Here is a 20,000-nt window from a genome sequence, read left to right as displayed (position 1 = left end):
TTAACTGACCACTAAAGACCAATACAAATAATTTTTTTTAGAAATCTTGGCCAACTGAAAAGTATGAACAGTACGGCACTCAATACTTAGTTGGGGCTCCTTTTGCCTGAATGACTGCAGCAATGTGGTGTGGCATGGAGTCGATCAGTCTGTGGCACTGCTCAGGTGTTGTGAGAGCCCAGGTTGCTCTGATAGTGGCCTTCAGCTCTTCTGCATTGTTGGGTCTGGCATATCACATCTTCCTCTTCACAATACCCTATAGATTTAGGAACATAGGTCAGGCGAGTTTGCTGGCCAATTAAGAACAGGGGTACCATGGTCCTTAAACCAGGTACTGGTAGCTTTGGCACTGTGTGCAGGTGCCAAGTCCTGTTGGAAAATGAAATCTGCATCTCCATAAAGTTGGTCAGCAGCAGGAAGCATGAAGTGCTCTAAAACTTCCTGGTATACGGCTGTGTTGACCTTGGACCTCAGAAAGCACAGTGGACCAACACTACCAGATGACATGGCTCCCCAAACCATCACGGACTGTGGAAACTTTACACTGTATCTCTTCCTCCAGACTCTGGGACCCTGATTTCCAAAGGAAATGCAAACTTTACTTTCATCAGAGCACATAACTTTGGACCACTCAGCAGCAGCCCAGTCCTTTTTGAAGCGAGACTGTTCTGATTCTGTCTGTTGTTCAAGAGTGGCTTGACACAAGGAATGCGAAGCTGAAACCCATGTCTTGCATACGTCTGTGTGTAGTGATTCTTGAAGGACTGACTCCAGCTGCAGTCCACTCTTTGTGAATCTCCCCCACATTTTTGAATGGGTTTTGTTTCACAATCCTTTCCAGGGTGCGCTTATCCCTATTGCTTGTACACTTTTTTTCTACCACATCTTTTCCTTCCCTTCGCCTCTCAATTAATGTGCTTGGACACAGAGCTCTGTGAACAGCCAGCCTCTTTTGCAATGACCTTTTGTGTCTTGCCCTCCTTGTGCAAGGTGTCTTCAATATTTAACCTTTTCACAATATTCTAATTTTTTGAGATACTGAATTTGGGATTTTCCTTAGTTGTCAGTTATAATCAAAAAGAAAAAAGAAAAAAAGTGAAGTGACATTCAGCCAAGTATGGTGACCCATACTCAGAATTTGTGCTCTGCTTTTAACCCATCCGAAATGCACACACACAGAGCAGTGAACACACACACACTGTGAGCACACACCCGGAGCAGTGGGCATCCTTTATGCTGCGGCGCCCGGGGAGCAGTTGGGGGTTCGATGCCTTGCTCAAGGGCACCTAAGTCGTGGTATTGAAGGTGGAGAGAGAGCTGAACATGCACTCCCCCCACCCACAATTCCATCCGGCCCGACTAGAACCCACAACCCTTCGATTGGGAGTCCAACCCTCTAACCATTAGGCCATGACTTCCCGTCAAATTTAAAAGAAATAAACATGTGAAATATATCAGTCTGTGTGTAATAAATTAATATAATTTACAAGTTTCACCTTTTGAATGAAATTAGTGAAATAAATCAACTTTTTGATGATATTCTAATTAAATGACCTATGAAAAATATGCTTTTGCTGGCTTCCCTGGGGCCCTCTTTCTTGTGGCTGTGTAAACAAGATAAATAATCGTAATACATTTTATTATGATCTCTTAATCTTCACAGAAAAATAAATTGCACTGACAACCTCATGAGAGGTGAATCAAATTCACATTGCCCACGTTTCACATAACTGGCTCCAGATGTCACACTATCAGGTGCATGTAGTTTCAGAGATGGAGTTTGGGAAGAGTCTTTATTTCATTATTCTTTGTTTTATTTCCAGGGCCCTGTTTACAACTGGTATTAAATAAAGACAGGTTATGGTCAATCAGATTACACATCTGCTTGCACAAAGTTTTGTACTTCTATATTTATCTGCTTTTAAAATATTGTGATGCTGTAGGTTCACACTAGAACTGGTGAAAGAATATTGTGCTCGATATGTTTACTGATGCCCACTGACTTTAACAATTCTGTATGTGACGACCAACAACAAAAAAAAAAATAGTACACAAGATATTAACATTTTAAAACAAAGCATAAAACAAAACATTTTCTAAACTATGGATGAACCCTGGATTTAATACAACACTGCAAACGTCTGAAACAGCCAATACTGATTAAACCACATTACAACGAGTATCTTTTAGAAACTAGCATCCCCCCGTCAGGTATTTACAGGAATCTAAGGCACAGGTGAAGCAGATCAGGAGGTCTGGTCCAACAAGCGAGAGAAAGAGATTATAAACTTATTATTCTGGTTTCAGGTCATCACTTCTTCCTTTTGACACTCTTCAGCTTTGTGGCCTTTCCAAACTTTTTCTTGTTGAACATGGCCTTTTTCCGTCGCAGAGTTTTGACATCTCTACCATGAATCCAGTCATTACGCTTAACCTCCCACTTCAGCTGCTTTACATCTGATTGAACAGACACAGGAGAATGAGGTAAGATTTCACTCCACAAAAGCAGTAAATCTAAAGTTTCTTCCAACAGATTTTACTCACAGAAACCGTTTATGAGGCTACTGATCAATTTGGATTGATAAGACTTTTAACTCTTTATTGCAGTGTATGAACTAATATTTCCTTTTGAAAACAAATCTATTTTCAGCACTCACCAGCTTTGTCCGTATTGGCCATTGCATTCATATCACTGTTGTCAAACTTCAAGTTAGTGTTTTCATCCAGCAAACAGCCAAACTGTAAAAAATAAAAATAAAATAAGAAATGACATTTTAATTCAGCTGTATTTTTGTAAAAGGTGCTTAAAATCTCATCTCTTCTGAGGTGATGTACATGCAATTGTGTCTAATTCATTAGAGTTCTTTACAAATGCACATTTAGTCTATAAATTTGCTCATTGTATATATAAAATGCTACATATTTGGTGTAGGAGTAAATAGCTAAGCACTCTGTGGGTGGAGTCACCCAGCTTTAACTGGAGACTGGTTAAGGTGGTAATAATTAGCCATTGTAACTTTTTCATTGACATGAAAAGAGGGTGAAATCAGAGTGATACAAAATATGAAAGTAACTGATGCAACAGAAAACTGAAAAACACAGTTTTACTATTTATAAAATAATATAGTCTTATTATTCATATATGACAAATGTTTGAAGTGTAACAATGTTTCATTCAGCCCATAAATCATCTACCTCTTCAGCTGATGCAAACACTGACTGGTCCTCCATTTTTCCTTTCTTTTTCTTCTTTGCAGGTTGAGGACCTTTTGGATGATGCGCACACACACACACACACACAGACAGAAAACTGAGTTGATTCAGCGGATTAGGAAAAGTGTACAGTCTTACAAAAACACTGAAAAAATCCTGTAGAGTTCAGCTCCTACACCAATCAAACACCTGAAACGGCTAATTAATCAAAACTGGCAAAGTGCTATAACTCGATACTTTGTTCAAGAGCCATTAATTCTGCTTATACCACAGTTACCGTACCACATGGATATAATAAATAAAAAAAAAAGGTTTAATCTTTGTCAAAATTAAAACAGAAAGGTTGCTGTATAAACAAAAATTCCCATCACATGAAAAGCTTCAATTGTAAATGCTAGGAAAAACCCTCGGAATGGCATAAAATGTTTGACTGAATGTGATAATGTATCAAAACTGAAAACTTCATATCTAAAATTTTTAGCTGCAATACGTTTTTGTATGTGGTCTTTAAAGGTTTTGTAATATTCACCTAATAAAGCCAATCTTTAATCAGCAGGTGATTTAGTGTTACTTTCATCAGTCTGATTAGTTTGTCTTGCTCAAGAGAGAATTCTGATTGGACGATCAGTTTATCGAACAAGTCTGTGCTAGAGATTCAAAGCAAAAGTGATCAAAACTAGCAAACAAATGCAGGCGTTGTGTGAATAACGCGATCTTCCAATATACAAATGTTTTAACAACAGAATGAGCCAATTAAAATGTAGAAAATTAATGTTACTGATATTCAAAATGGCAAGTGCTTCTGTCACCGCTAGTTCTCTGAAATCCCAGCCTTTAGATCTTTTCCATTTCATCTTTGACATTACAAAGACATACTTATTTTTAACTTTGATAATGAAAGATTTGACACACCTGCATCATCCTCATCATCATCCTCTTTTCCTTCTATGTCCATAAACTCTCCACCTTCATCCTCAAGTTCATCTTCAAAGTCTTCATCCATGCTGCCCAAAGATACCTCCTCATCATCAAGATCATCTTCATCGTCATCGTCAGAATCTTCTCCGTCTTTATCTCCACCTTTCTTGGACTTAGGCATCACATTGCTGCAACAAAAATAGTTTCAAAGATAGCCACCATTTATATGTGGAAGTAAATATAACGTCCGGCAATTAACCGATCACTTTTCATTCAATCGCTCCTTCAAAAAGTGACAACGTTGTCATGAAGGGCATAAGGACATAAGAAAACACCTGCAGTGTCATTACTGCACATGATGAAGTACAACAGTGTAACCCGTACTGACATACCCTGCAAAGTCCAAGTCATCATCCTTGAACTCCGTGAAATAGCTGTCTCCTTCATAAGCATCTGAGGAGACAGAATTCAGGTCAGGTTTCTCACATGAAACTTTAAAGAATAAAAGAAAAACGGTGTCAATTTCAGGGCCTACCAAGCACCCGCTCAAATTCATCATCATCAACGTCTTCCACACTCTCGTTGTCCTCGTTTCTGTTTGGTCTTTTCCACCGCGTCTCTGTATCTCGCTTCTTAAAGTACCTGAGTGACACATAACAGCAGATTTACGTTGTTTTATCCCTCTCTTGAATGGCAACAGTTATTTGTATTTAGTGGATGATTCTACTAACCTGTAGAAGAACACCTCATCCACGGGTATCTGACTCTCCTTTTTGGCCAAATATTCCTCACAGTTCACTGCACAAAAACAAACAAATAAAAATGACAGCTGTTCTTTCTCACAAACTGTTATACAACCTGTTATAGTTTTGTTACAGAAACAAAAGTCTAGTGTTTGGAACAATGTGAGGGTGAATAAATGATGGCCATTTCAATTTTTTGGAAGAAATAACCCTTTAAATCCCAAGATCTATCGTTTAGTCTGAGCAGTTTTCATTTGATGACTGATCACAATTTTAGTAAACATCATCTGTAGTGCTCCTCTCATCCAAAATAATCTTACTTTTGATACAAATCTGTGTCTCAACATTCAGACGGTTAGTTTTTCCACACAATTTGTTTGGCATTGTATAGCTGCACCAGTTTAAGTGGCAGCACAGAGCACACATGAACAGGTCATCTCCTATATCTTTACTAGTTACAGCACAAAATATAATATACATGACAGAACAGCTTACTGAAATGCTTCATGAACCTGTCTTTTAACCAAAAATATTTAAATAAAACATCTTGTGTGCTAATTAATGGCACATTTATCTTGGGAAAGATAGTGTTTCATAGCTCTGTTAGTTAGCTAGAAAAAAATCTTTAGAAATTAGCTTACCCTTTTCTCTAGATTACTGATGAATATTTAAGTGTGAAAAAAAAAACCTAATGAGTTTTTATGAAAAGTAACTTGCCAACTTGCAATTTAAATGTTTTTATTAAATATTTGCAAAATAAAGCACTCATAAGGTTTGCAGCTTTTTTTGTGTGATCATTTCCATGGAGACATTACAGCTGTCATTTGCGAAGTTTTCAAACTTAAAAAATATATAAAAACTTACATTTTGGTCAGTAGCAAAGAAAATCTGCCCTTGAGCCATTTCCATACACAAATGTTGCTACAATGCAAATTCTAGATTTTTCACATTCCAGATATCCCTAATCTTTGTAAAGTTTGTTGAAACAAAACAATGTAAACAGGCCAGCTTACTAATTTCACAAATTTGAATATATTAAATTAGAAAATAATGTAAAAAATAAGCAATGCCTAAAATGGAGCAGCTACTCATCTGATTGGTCTGCGTGTAAACTCTGTGCATGTATAGTATATTAAATGACTGCTCATCATCTGAATTAGTGCTGCATGATAAATTGCATGTGATTATCATTTCGCATCTTGTCAGTAAATCAGGTTCTGTGATTAGTTGTAAATCTCCATTACGTGCTTTCAGATGCAGCAACGTTTACTACACAGAGCCGTAGAGCACGCATGACAATCACATGCAATTTATCATGCAGCCCTAATCTGAATTCTATAATAATTAAATGAATATTGAGGACTAACCAGGTAATGACTGAATATTGTTGGACGTCCTCCTGTTTTTGGGCTGCATCACTGTAGCATCTGTGTTTTCTACAATGTAAAGGATAAATTTATCAAAATTAATAAAGTCACCAGTTCAAGAGTCCAAAGTGGCATTTTGCAGAGCATGCTTACTTTTTCCCTTCGTTTGCTTTGGATTCCTGAATACGAAACGATCTAAGAATCGGATAAAAGTGAAGTCCTGAAGCGGATCCCCTGTGTACAGGATGAACTCTCCCTGTGGGTCAAATCAATAATATTATTAATAATATTACATTTAAGACAAACTTTGATGGCTAAAAGTTTGAAGTTGCTTAAAAAGCTGAAGATTTTAAAGTCATGCAGTCTAAACCTCACTTCTATTCATGTAGGAAGATTAAGCCCCGTTTACACTAAACAAATGTTTTATTTATAACATTATAACATTACATTTATAACATTTGATCACAATAAGCAGGTAAAAGGCAGTCATGTAAGGATTCAGCTAGTAATACAAGTACTCTCAGACATAACATACAGAATTGTAAACCAAGTTAACATTTAATATTGCGTCAAGATCTATTCATGTTATGTTGTTTTGAGGTTTTTTATAATCTGAAACATCTGCTGCAAATAACAGTAGGCTATATCCAGCTTTCAATATATTGTGCACAGTTGCATCACTACATAGGCACAGAAACCCAACTGGTGAATCTGAAAGCTTCTGAAGAGACTATATTTCACAATTGATTATTGTTTTGATTTCTTAGTACCATTAGTGTAGTACCAATTTGACCTCAGACTGAATTTTAACAAGAGAAAGTTGTTACCTGCAATAAAGTCTTAGCAAAGAGAGCCACGGAGGGATGGAAATGAAAGGACAGCTGAAAGAAACAACACTTACTTGGTCACAATGTCAGAGCACAGATCACCGTGATAATGAGAAGAATGGAAAGACAGTATCAGCCTCGGTACCTTCTGCAGTTCCCAGAGGGCCGTGTGATCTGCCCCGCAGTATAAAGGGTTTCTGTTCATGGGGTCATATGTCACCTTATTTGAACTACCTGAAGACAAGAAAGGTTTGCAATGAAGAAAAAGGTTGATAGAAAAGTGGCATGTGTAACAATAACGCAGACAATAATTTGAACCAGAAATAATTGTGATAAATGACATTACTGCTATTTTATTGACAACGTAACAGCATAAATCTAGAACACTCTTTTAAAGAGAATTGGAATGTCAAGAAAGTAAATATTTAAATTTAGGAATGTTCAGGGGTGAAATGACTGATCAGGAACATGCATAGCCAAGGGAACACATTTTATCTGGGGGCGGGGCTTGATGTTGCAGGGTGGGGGATTTTTAACAAAATCCTAATATTAAACACCCCAAACTCTTATAGATTAACATACAAGACAGAATTTTATGCGAACCTATATATGTGTGCTTTAGGTATTGCAGTTCAATAATTTTCTTTAACATTTTTATTATTTAAGAGGATTTTATTAATATTAACATTGCTGATATGCAAAAGTTTTGGTCGGTGCACTTTGTTGAATTCTGTCATCAGAAACAACAAAGTGATGTACATGCGATGTAAAAACAAGAGATTAATTCAGCACACTGCAGACAACATCACTGATTATAACTGATCATCACTGATATAAAATGTATGACTTAATACGCACCCCACTCACAACTGCTGCTTCAGTCTCTTTTTCTTGACCAGAACTGCATTTATTTAGACGCAGAATTAGAAAGTATTTTATATATTTATGCTATATACAATTTATTTATGTTATATACATTAAATGCCACGTTATCACTCTTTGATGTGGCGCAAAAGATCGCAGTATAAACACCTCAGTTCTGATGGAAACTGATCATATTCATCCTTTCCTCTTTATTACTAGTTTTAACCAAAATGTACATGAATGAACATCTCACCCCTCAAGTAATCACTCAATTAGTGTTTCAACCGAGGAAAGACATCACTAAAACAGCTTGTAAACAAAATGCCACGTAGCATTTTAGTCAGTGTCTACAGCTCAGTTTGCCAGAAAAATTGGACTATATAATTATATTTTACTTGTTGGGGATGTTTATTAATGATTTTAATTATTAAATACATGTACAAATAAATGTTATGAAACAAGTTATGACAGCCACTCTGTAAATTGTAATATTTCAACAACTAATAGAAATTGTATAATTTAGAAGTTAACTTAAAAACATGTTTGAATATATATATTTTTTTTTATCTGAATGTTAATTAATATTGTTAAATAATAAATTAGAGATGCACCGATACTATCAGTATCGGGCCCGATACTGAGCTCCTGTACTTGTTAAAATGCTGATACCAAACAGCATGTAATTAGGGCTGGTCCGATCACGATCGGCCGCTCGTTATGCGCATCTCGTCAGTAAAGCCTGTTCTCTAATCAGCGGTAAATTACATCAGGTGCGTGATTTCACAAAGAGCAGCTGTTACTACACAGAGCCGTTGTTAAATGAGAAGATGCGCAAATCCACGTTCATTTTCAGTGGTTCAAGAAGATCCGGTTACATCGAATAATTAATTCGCGAACTGGATATCACTAAACTCCAGTTTTTAACGCACTCAAAACAGACACGGAAGAGAAGACAATGCTGAATAAAGTCATAGTTTTTGCTATTTTTGGACCAAAATGTATTTTGATGCTTCAACAAATTCTAACTGACCCTCTGATGTCACATGGACTACTTTGATGATGTTTTTCTTACCTTTCTGGACATGGACAGTAGACCGTACACACAGCTTCAATGGAGGGACTGAGAGCTCTCGGACTAAATCTAAAATATCTTAAACTGTGTTCCGAAGATGAACGGAGGTCTTATGGGTTTGGAAGGGTGAGTTATTAGTGACATAATTTTTATTTTTCTGTGAACTAACCCTTTAAGGCTAAGGGTTGCCCGACTAAGTATTGATAGTTTTGTAAATATTGTCATACTAACTGCTGTTTGAATTTTTTTTTTTGGTTGATTGTAATCCATTACATACCTTTCTATCATCCAGGTGGATGCTGCACACTGGGGGTGGATGAGGACATACCCCATTACTATGTAAGCGCTTTGAGTGTCTAGAAAAGCGCTATATAAATGTAAGGAATTATTATTATTATTATCAAAGTAAACTAACATTATCAAGATTAATTTGTTCTTACACAGTTTAACTCTGAGTTCTTGTGATATTTTATTACCACCTTCTAAACTATAGATTAAACTGTGATAATGTGCAATGTGTGTTTTGAATAAATTTTGGTTTGACTGTATCTACTTAATAAATGAAGTTAACCAGCTAACATTATACATACTCTTTTGGTTTCTCTACCCAATATTAATTTTTTTTTACTAATGCTATTAAAATAATGGTAAAGGTACTCGGTATCGACAAGTACCAATAAAAGTATCGGTATCGGTCGAGTACTGGAAAAAGCGGAATTGGTGCATCCCTAACATAAATAGTCATTTACTTTAAGTTTGGGCTCTGTTGTTAACTGTAACCTTTAATTACAATTGAATGTATTTAAAGGAAGAGCAATTTGTAAAGTAAACCATTGTTTAATAATAAAAAAAATGTCTTGTTCTTTTTCCCCTGCTGCACCAAAATGTGATGTCAAAACCAAGTAAACATTTGTGTAGCATTACACCCCTAGTATATAAACATAAATACAGAACAAAACCGATAACAGAAGCAGTGTGACTGACTAAAATGTTGGTGACATTCCTTTTTAGGTCAACAAACATGCATTTAAAAAAATTATTAGGATAGATATGACGCTCACCTCCCAAGTTTTGATGATGTACCCATGATGCAGTAGGCTTCATCTGGCATTGTTTCACGCTCTGATTTTTTTCATCTTGGTCAGTATCCACAAGTTTCTCCTCCGCAATAGTGTCATCATTGTCATCCTCTTCAAGGTCCTGATATATCTCTTCCTCCTCATCCTGCAAAGATACTTTTTAATTTAGAATCACCAGAACTTGTCCCTATCTAAAGTCAACAAGGTAAGCATCAACACATTTACTTAGCTTCATGGTCCAAAAGAGTATATGCAATAAATTGTATCAAATAAAAAGTTTCTTGCTGAAGCTACTTTTTGTAATGTCTGTTTGATGCTTTACAAAACAATGATTTTAAATGATCTTCTGGGAGTAATTTCTCAGCCAAATTTGATGTGCGATAAATAGGGTTGGGGCGACAGACGATCCCATCATCCATTGCTGATGGCTGATAGACATCACGATGTTCCGTCTGCATTGTGACCCCGCCCCCCACCTTTGAATGCACGACCGCTATTTCATTTCACAATCACTTTCGAGATTCGTGATCACTTGTGCTATGTTTATACTATGGAGCAGCAGTACTTACCACACATTTGACAAGATTATATGTTTGTCAGTGGTACTGAGAATTTATGCACATCATTCACCATAGGGCTGGGCGATACATCTAACGATATGATCATGCGCATCTAGTCAGTAGATCTGGTTCAGTGATCACGGCTAAATCGCCATCAACTGCTTTCAAATGGAGCGGCATTTAATAGACAGAGCTGTAGATCACTGACAAGCTACACAATATCGCATTCATTATCGAAAATCATTTGAAATATCTGTCAACATGACATAAATAGAACACTGCAGCAGTTTACTGTCAGAAATTAGTGGTGCAACACCGCACCGGATCCACGTAGACAGCATCACTGATTATAATGAGTTCTATTGACTGATCTATATATATAATGAATCTTTATTATAGATCAGTGGTTCTATAGTATTTTGTTGTGCTGCGCGCATCCGGTGTAGACGCGGTGTAAAGAATCATTAGTTGTTTTCCCTTATAAGGATTCACGCTTTGGGCATACCACCTAACTTCAATCCCAACAGAATTCTGTATTAGCTCAATACTCAATCATTTTTATTACATCCACAAACAGTGAATGACTGTAGTACAATACCTCAAGCAATTAAATGACTGTCACACTTTCTCCAATGGCATCTCCTCATACATATAAAACCTCTGACTAAACAACACAATATGCAGATTGAGAGGGTGTAGACTTACCCCCTCTTCCTGGAGCAGTAACTTGAGGCCTGGCTTGTTCTTCATCACCTCTGACACGAGGAATAATGCACCGCATGCAAAGGCAGGGGTCTGTTCACAACTGACCTGAAGTAACCTTTTCACAAATGCTTTCACCCGTCTCAGCACTATGTCAGATTTTAGAGATTTATACAAGAGGTTGAGGAACATGCTCTTTCTTGAGCTTGATGATAATCCCGGGTCCAACAATTTTCTGTAGGAAAACAAACAAATGATGTCTATAAAGATGTCTGTACCACTTTAGGATTAAATGTGAAGACTTGTACAAAATTAATACCAATCATCAGCTGTTTATTGGATTTTGAGATACGGGCATTGTTTGCCATAAGATCAATTCAACAATACACTTGAGTGGGAAGGAAGTGAATGAACAGTATAAGGAGACCTGCTGCAACTGTAATTTTGTGAAGTAAATCTCAGTTTTAAAACCCATGTGCAGCAAATGCTCACAACACAGCCAAATACCAAATTACAAATGGTAATACACCAAAAATAAAAAAAAGGGATCCCCTAGAAACATTTCCCTTACAATAATTACCCATGGCTTTAAAATTTTTGCCATTTTTAATACCATTTGTATAACCACAGTTTTACTACCAATATCAAACTATGATAAGTGTACCAAAACCATGGTTAATGGTTGTAAGGGTTCCGTTGTGGTCCGTGCTTTTTGCAGCACGTTTCTGCACTTGGTTGTGTTGCGAATATTTGCATGAAAATGTATTTTAATTTGCTGGTGCATCTTCTATTTGCATGTGCTTTCTTAAGCTATAGTGCGTTAAGCTCTCTCAGCCACCATAGTTGTGGAACAACGCAAAATCTGGAATGCTTAGAAACATTTTAATGTCAGTGTCTTTCTGCAATATTGATTCCAATTAAAGACTTTACATTTCCCTGTCAAGACTGAAAAATTAGGAACTTCAACTTCTTTCAAATTCAAGCTCTTTACTGTTAGATGCCCAAATGACTGATTACTGCATATGTGTTTCTTTGTTCTTCTTTATTGATCTTTACCTATATTAATATTTGTAATACATATGAATTCATTAGCTTTTTTAAATTAATACTGTATAAACAAAAGATTTTAAGTAGTTAGATGATTAAAAGGAGTGTTCAACAGCTATTTGCTAGTTACTAGTATTATACTGGGATTACAGACTATTGAAGTGTTGGTAAATGGACAAATAGTACATAAAATAAAACTCTGCACCTACTAACAAAAAGTTCATTCAGTTAAATTATTTTTTTTGTCATTCATCAGAAAAAATAGAGAGTGTTGGTTTACCTGTAGAGTGCTACATAATATCGATCCGAAATGCTCTGTTGGGAGTCCATGACCTGAAAGAGCAGCATAAGGGCTTGGACAGCAGTGTTAAATTTGACAATGTGCACCACTTTAAAAAGCGTGCCCAGCTGCTTGCACACATCGTCATCCCCAAGCTTTGCGTACGGATACGCTCTGTTCACTCCTGTTAGCAGAGCGCTGAGCATTTTAGACTCAACATCCTTATTCTTAACACATGCATTGAAAAACGTGATGTAGATGTTGATAAGCTTGGCAGCCAAGTCTGCTTCCTCGTGACTCAGAATGACTTGGTTTAGGAAACAAGCAGCATAGTATTGAGCCTTGGAACTGATGTTGGGTCTGAACATGAGGCGCTCAACCTCACAGCACACCACTGTCTTCATGTTGGGGTGTTTGTGGAGCACCGTTTCCAGCAGGTGCGAGGCTTTGGAAGCTATTTTGTATTCAGGATCGCCCAATTTGTTGACAATCTGCACAAGAAGCACTTTCTCCTGCTCCGGCTGATTGCAGAGCAGCTCGTAGGTGGTGGCAAGTGAACGCATTTTGGTGGCCTGGACCGTATCGCGAGCCAGTTCGTCTAGTGAGGCAACAAAATCTGCTACCTGAAGCTTCAGCAGGTGCTCAAAGTACCATAGGATGAGTCTGCGGTCCCGGGCGTCCCGATTTCCACTGGCTTTTTCCTCCAGCTGGTCAAAAGGATGCTGGGAGAAAGTGTGAAGCTTGCGGTGTTTTGGAAGAAGGTCAGTAAGGAGCAGCTCCTTAAGGGTATCCAAGGCCATCAGGCTTTGTCTGCGACTTGCTTTCTTTTTCACCAGAAACACGAGGTTCTCAATGTGCTCGAGACTGTGAATCGGAGCATCCTGAATTAGCACGGTCATAGCTGCCATCCTATCAGGCAAAGTTCCTGTGGACACTACACTCTTCATCCAAGCAGAGTTGGCACCTTTCTGGAGGTTCTTCTTGTTTTTGTAGAGGGCAATTTCATTCTCATAGAGTTTCTGAGCCAAAGCCTTGTACTGTAAGACCAGCGACTCACTCTGAGCCAAAGACGTGCTCTCTGAGGTGTACTCTATATCGAACCACTTGCCTCCACGTTTGATAAGCAGAGTTTGTCGTGGAACAAACTCAAACAAGTTTGTGTGTTTCTGTTTGGCCTTCCTTCCAGTGGGTTGGCCAGGTTCTGTAGACTGAACAGGGGTTTTCCTATCTGCTGTTGTGGGTTTAACAGTATTCTGCACATCAGACTGTGAATCGTCTTTCATTTTGGAGCTTTTTGCCTTTTTTTTCTCTTTTTTGGGTGGCTCTGAGGAGGTTTCATCCTGTTCATCTCGAATGATTTGCTGCTCTGCATAAGCACGGATGCCCAGCTTTTTTATGAAATCTTCCAGCTCTCCCTTCTCCAGATCATCAATTGCACCTTTCTTTCCACCATCGATGAGCACAGGAGAGTCACTGAGGCAAGCCAGCATGACATAATCTGCCTGTGACAAGACAATAATACCAGTGTTAATTTAGTTTACGAATTGTCAATTTTCATCAACAAAATGTTTTCACCAATGATCAACTAAAATTTGTTCTGAATGACTGAAACTATGACGAAAATCTGTTGACATTTTCATCAATGGATAAAATTTAGTTTGTGTTCAAGTAATTAGACATGCTAAAAAAGAATTTGGTAATGATAAAAAATATGGTGAGAAAAAAAAACATTTAATAATAAACTTTTATCAAATAAATGTGAAAATGTGTAAGTTTCATGATTTTAATAAATTAGTTTTGCTTTATGATTAATAAACTTTAAATGTAACTATTAAAAAGGAGTGGAGAAAAATTTAAATGAAAAAAAAAAAAAACGGAATCCAGAAAAATTAAATAACGGAATTTGGAAATAAAAAATGGAATTTAAGAAAAAAATTTAACCGATTTCATAGGGCCCTATTAGAGTGTGGTAATTTGAACATTTACTCTTACTATTACTGTTATTATTATTACAACTACTATTATGTTTATGGTTCAGTACTGTTTGTTGTTGTTGTTTTGTAAATAAAGCACTATTTTAGTTTTTGTTCAGTATCCATTTTGAAAACTATCGGTTAATTAATCGCCATTGGCCAGTGTGGTCCAACCTAGCTATCGGTATCGGCAAAATCCAATATCGGTCGACCTCTAGTGGCAATGTCTCCAAGACACTTCAAGAAACCTACCTGCAAATCTACCTGAAAAACAATGCTCAAGTGCACCTAGGACAAAAGCTTTTTTAATGCACACCAAATGTTGATTTAATTTAGTTAAGTTAAAAGAAATTAATTAATAAAATCTATTTCTAAAATCTATTCTTTTTGACAGCATTCTCACTATACAAGCATTGTTACACAAGTGTCTAAAACAGTACTGTAGCTTTGCAGGTTTCTAGAAGCGTTTTGGAGACATTGCCACAGTTTTTCTGGATTGAGTCCGTCTCAGTTTGTTCTGTTCTTCATGTTATTCCAGACAGACTGATGATCGGATCAGATCTCTGTGTGGAGCACTGGCTGCTGTCAGACCCTTTGTGCAAACAAAAATCTCACTAGATTATTACATTTAATGGCAAAAAATAATGTTTGGAAATGTAATCTGATATTTCCTACTGACACACTACAGGAAACATAGAAATCACTGACTTAAAACCATTTTTTTGGGGCCTGAGACTTTTGCACAGTACTGTATACAGATAGGAGCTGCAATTACTGTTCAATGTGGGAATATTAAAAGACCTAGCTCTCTGTTTCTGCTTAGCTTGGGTTAAAAATAACAATTAACCATTCGATCCGGTTCTAATAAGTACAAATAAGGGCTCTACATCTACATCAGTGTGTAGCAATACCATGATAACTATACATGATTGCTGTTGCCACAAAATAATAAGAATAATAATATAAATATGGAGTTACAATTATTTTAGATTTCATGATAGTTACATCAGATTATTTTATAATTTTCTAATGATTATTTTGTTGTATTTATTTGTAACTAAGGTTATTAACAAACATTAACATTCACCTTTACTATTAGTTTGTAACTGATCAATGCTCTACATTTTGGCAAGGTTGTTCAGTCTAATTAACTAGCTAGCTAGCTGAAATGTTCGCAGATTGTCCTTATGTGTGGTTATGTTCTTATAATGACACGTGTGGAGGAGACACGTTAAAAACTCACCTTTGTCCCGCCCAAACGCAAAACATCATCCAGCGTCAACTCGTCTTCATTTTTGTCATTCTCATCAGTCTGATCGCAGTCTTCATCATCAAAATCACTGTTGTTCGGGTCCATGATGTTGCTGTGCTCCTCCATGATGCTCACGCGCATGTTTCCTTTCCGCATGTACAGCCCCACGTGCGCATCTTTTCTTCTTCAACGGCGCTTGGCATCTATCTTATTGCTGCATTGCCGCCACCTTCTGTTCCGGAGTGTGTAAATTCACAATTGCCTTGTCCAAGTACCCACACTTGCAGTCTTTGCATTTGACCACTTGACATCTTATATGTTGTTTTTCCTGTATTTGGCCCAAGTGTTCAAGTGAGGATGAAGAGTGCATCCGAAAACTTAGGCAATGACTTTGCAGGCAGCGTTTTTGCATGAAGGCACCTCATGAAACTGATTTCGGACAGGCTTCTGAGGCCTATGTAATGGTTTAATGATCTACAGCAAAATATAGAGAGCTTTGGTGGTAACTAAGTGAATATTTAATTACTGCAATATTACATTCTCTCTAGGAATGACATAAAAAGTGGAAAATGTTGATCAAAAACATACATTTACACACAAACTGACCGCAACATTCAGGTGCCATTTTTATTTCTTGGCTTAACTGTCACAGAATTGAAGGCACAGGATTGTGGGATATCAAAGGCAGTGAAGGATACATCTATGCTGCCTTCAAAAATCGGCCAGATGAAGGCATCTCAGAAGACAGGAACGGAAGCCAACATTGAATTTGGACGTGCCTTGATGCCTTCCTACCATCTTTCGAAGGCAGCATTTTTCAGTTTTTCGGATGCATTTCATTACCAGATGAGACACACTTATAGGCCCGGTTTCATAGGCAGGGCTTAGCCTAAACCAGAATTAGGCCATAGTTAAATTGGGAGATACAGTATAAGTAATTTTAATATAAATGCCTATCTTTCAGTTGAAACAGCTCAGATTTAGATTTTAGTCTAGGACTAGGCTTAAGCCTTGTCTCCGAAACCAGGGGATAGTGTTATACTAATGTTATACTAAATAGCTATCACAACTACTTATCTTTGCACCAATAAAAGTAAAAACTACCAAATTATATGTAATATAATTATATTAATATTTAACTTACATTAGAAAGGTTTCTGTGACCTCTCGTGATGGGTGATGGGATACACTAAGCCTCGAATAGCACTCCAGATCAGTATTCAAAATAGTGTGGATTTAGTGCACGTTAAGGGCAATGTGCTTTGCTGTTTTTAGACCTGGGACAATCTTGCACACTTACTTCCTGTCGCGTGCACTTGCTCTCACGTGGCCAAGACTGCAAGTGTGCAATCTTTGCACTAGATTTATATGACTTATATGACGCATTTCTGTATTTATATACAACAGCCAGAGAAAAACTTAAGTTAAAAAGTCAAAGGTTAAGCACCCAACTAAAGCAAGCACTTATCTCCATAATGGTGACTTCAAACTTTATTATTTTCAATAAAACACCACTAAGGCTTCCTGGAGGTTTTATATGTGTTTATTTCTTTATTATTTTTCTATTGCTTAATGTACATAACAATACAGGAAACAACCAACAATGTAAGATATATCCAATGAGACAAACACAGAGCTTACATTAAATAATAATAAATAAATAAAAACATTAAAAATAAATAATCACAAGGATGAAAACAAAGTTGTAGTCGATGTAGACATTATAAAGAACAAAAAATACTAAAGTAATAAATATTTTGACAAAAAAATCTTAACTTTTCAAAATTTCTATTATGTTTTTGAAGTATTTGAAGCCCTGAAATATCTTAGCAAACTCACATAAAAATATATTGAAGAAGGGTTTACATTTTTTCCAACAAAACAAAATTCACAACATCAGATAAGGATGAATTTAAATCACACTTAATAAAGAGGACATCTTGTTGGGTTATAGGAGGAATTGTGTCCATTTTTACTGACAACCAGCTATGCATATCTAACCAAAATTTAGAAGAAGCTTCACAGTAAAAGAAAAGGTGTTCAAGTGTTTCAGGAAATTAAGAACTGAAACCACAAGGATCCACGTCGAAATAAAATTGTTTTTGTATAAAATCACTAACTGGCAAAATCCTAAACATAATTTTGTAATGAGTCTCCTTGACGTTTTCGAGCAACTTGTAAAATACAACAGGTAAAAGCTTTGTCCTTTACTGAGGTTTCAACATCTCCCAGAAAATAACACTGATAATCACCCATGATAATACGTTTCAAAGAAGGAAGAGAATCTACAGGTCTAGATAAAAGATGAGAAAAACTGCTTTGGGTTATTCTTAACAATCCAGTGGCTATAGCATTGCATACCTTGTTATAACCTTTTATTGTAATTATGACAAAAATTATAAGAGTGGAGTTGTGAGGGGAAAAGTTCTGGGTAAATATCAGTACTTAAGTAAATAAGTACTACAGTAAATAAGCAGTACTTGTTTATGAAAATTAGATACCTTCAGAGGAATGTTACAAGAGTCGAGATCACGCCTCAACACAAAATCAAGGCCGCCAATATTTTTAATAGGATCATGTTACCATATTGAGTGTGACTTTATTAAACATCTTTTCAGCCATTTTATTCTGAATGTACCAAAAAGAGACTGAAAATCAATGGCTCTCAAACCTCCATGTTCATACTCTTTCACCATATGGAATTTATGGAAATAATGTGGTTTATTTTTCAATATAAATTTACATTGAATTCACTGATTTAACTATACTCTTGATTTAACAATTCTCAGGTCCCTGTTCTTGCAGCCCTAAGTGGGCCTGTAAAGGCTTGTTTGTGGTCAATATTGTGTTCAATAAACAAAATGCAATGGAAATAAAATTGTTATCAGAATTAGCTTTAGTCACGTGTGCACAAACACAAAAGAAATTTGTAGTGTTTTTTAAAGGAGATCTTGGTAAATGCATATGCATACATATATACATAAATACATACATACATAGGCCTACATATATGTGACCCTGAAGCACAAAACCAGTCATAAGTTGCACAGGTTTTTAGAAATAGCCAACAAAACATTGTATGGGTCAAAATGATAACTTTTTCATTTATGCCAAAACTCATTAGGATATTAAGTAAAGATCATGTTCCATGAATATATTTTGAAAATATCCTACCTTAAATATATCAAAACTTGATTTTTGATTAGTAATATTGCTTAGAACTGTATCTGGACAAATTTAAAAGAGATTTTTTCAGTATTTCGATTGTTTAGCACCTGCAGATTCCAGATTTTCAAATAGTTGCATTTCAGCCAAATATTGAACAATCCTTACAAACCAGTCATCAATGGAAAGCTTATTTATTCAGCTTTCAGATGTTGTATAAATCTCAATTTCAGAAAATTTTCCCTTATGGCTAGTTTTGTGGTCCATGGTCACAAATGACAAGAAAACACAAAAAACATTTAAATAATAATTATTTACAGATTTGTGCATTATTTACTCTTTATACAGCTGTATAAATAAAAAACAAAATATATGCATATGTATTTAAGTAGTACTTGAGAAAGAGCCAACGATTAGAGATGTAGAAATGAATTACAGGTTATAATTTATGTTAGCTGTTTCAACTGAAGATGGCATTGGGAGAAAAACATCTCGGTTACGTATGTAACCACGGTTCCCTGAATAGGGAACGAGATGCTGCGGTGACGTCACCGTATGGGAACACCCCTCGGTGTGACGAATGTCTGAAGCCCTATACCATCCCGCCAATCCTATTGGCTAAATAGCGCTTGGCACTGCCCTACGCATGCGTACACATCATATACCTGAGTGCCGCGTGCTATTTCGCTCAGATTTCATAAACTGAAGAAATGCTATCAAGGTACAGAACGGCCGGGACCACAGCATCCCGTTCCCTATTCAGGGAACCGTGGTTACATACGTAACCGATATGTTTCCTTTCACAGCTCACTTCGATGCTGCGGTGACGTCACCGTATGGGAACCCTATACCATCACGCCTGACGAACCTGATAGCTGGGATCCAAGGAAAGCATCTGCTCAAGCGGAGAGAACCCGGGAGCCAGGAGCCATCCTCAC

At 36.7% G+C, this 20,000-nt stretch overlaps 1 protein-coding gene across 1 annotated transcript; it reads right to left on the bottom strand.

Annotated features, from left to right (window-relative positions):
• Positions 1 to 1,774: 1,774 nt before the first annotated feature.
• On the bottom strand, positions 1,775 to 16,097 carry cebpz (CCAAT enhancer binding protein zeta). Its single transcript, XM_052586798.1, has 15 exons — positions 15,889 to 16,097; positions 12,673 to 14,174; positions 11,349 to 11,580; positions 10,066 to 10,228; positions 7,214 to 7,302; positions 7,069 to 7,122; positions 6,395 to 6,497; positions 6,242 to 6,310; positions 4,863 to 4,929; positions 4,667 to 4,773; positions 4,524 to 4,584; positions 4,126 to 4,319; positions 3,196 to 3,266; positions 2,658 to 2,739; positions 1,775 to 2,457 (listed from the first exon to the last, which is right to left on the bottom strand). The coding sequence occupies exons 1-15, from the start codon at positions 16,051 to 16,053 to the stop codon at positions 2,312 to 2,314; spliced, it is 3,105 nt and encodes a 1,034-aa protein (XP_052442758.1). The 5' UTR covers positions 16,054 to 16,097; the 3' UTR covers positions 1,775 to 2,311.
• Positions 16,098 to 20,000: the final 3,903 nt, after the last annotated feature.

This window comes from Carassius gibelio, chromosome B20, assembly GCF_023724105.1.
Source record: "Carassius gibelio isolate Cgi1373 ecotype wild population from Czech Republic chromosome B20, carGib1.2-hapl.c, whole genome shotgun sequence".
In the NCBI taxonomy this organism is placed as follows: Eukaryota; Metazoa; Chordata; class Actinopteri; order Cypriniformes; family Cyprinidae; genus Carassius; species Carassius gibelio.
The sequence above is the reverse complement of the archived record's forward strand: the minus strand, read 5'-3'. Positions and strand labels throughout refer to the sequence as shown.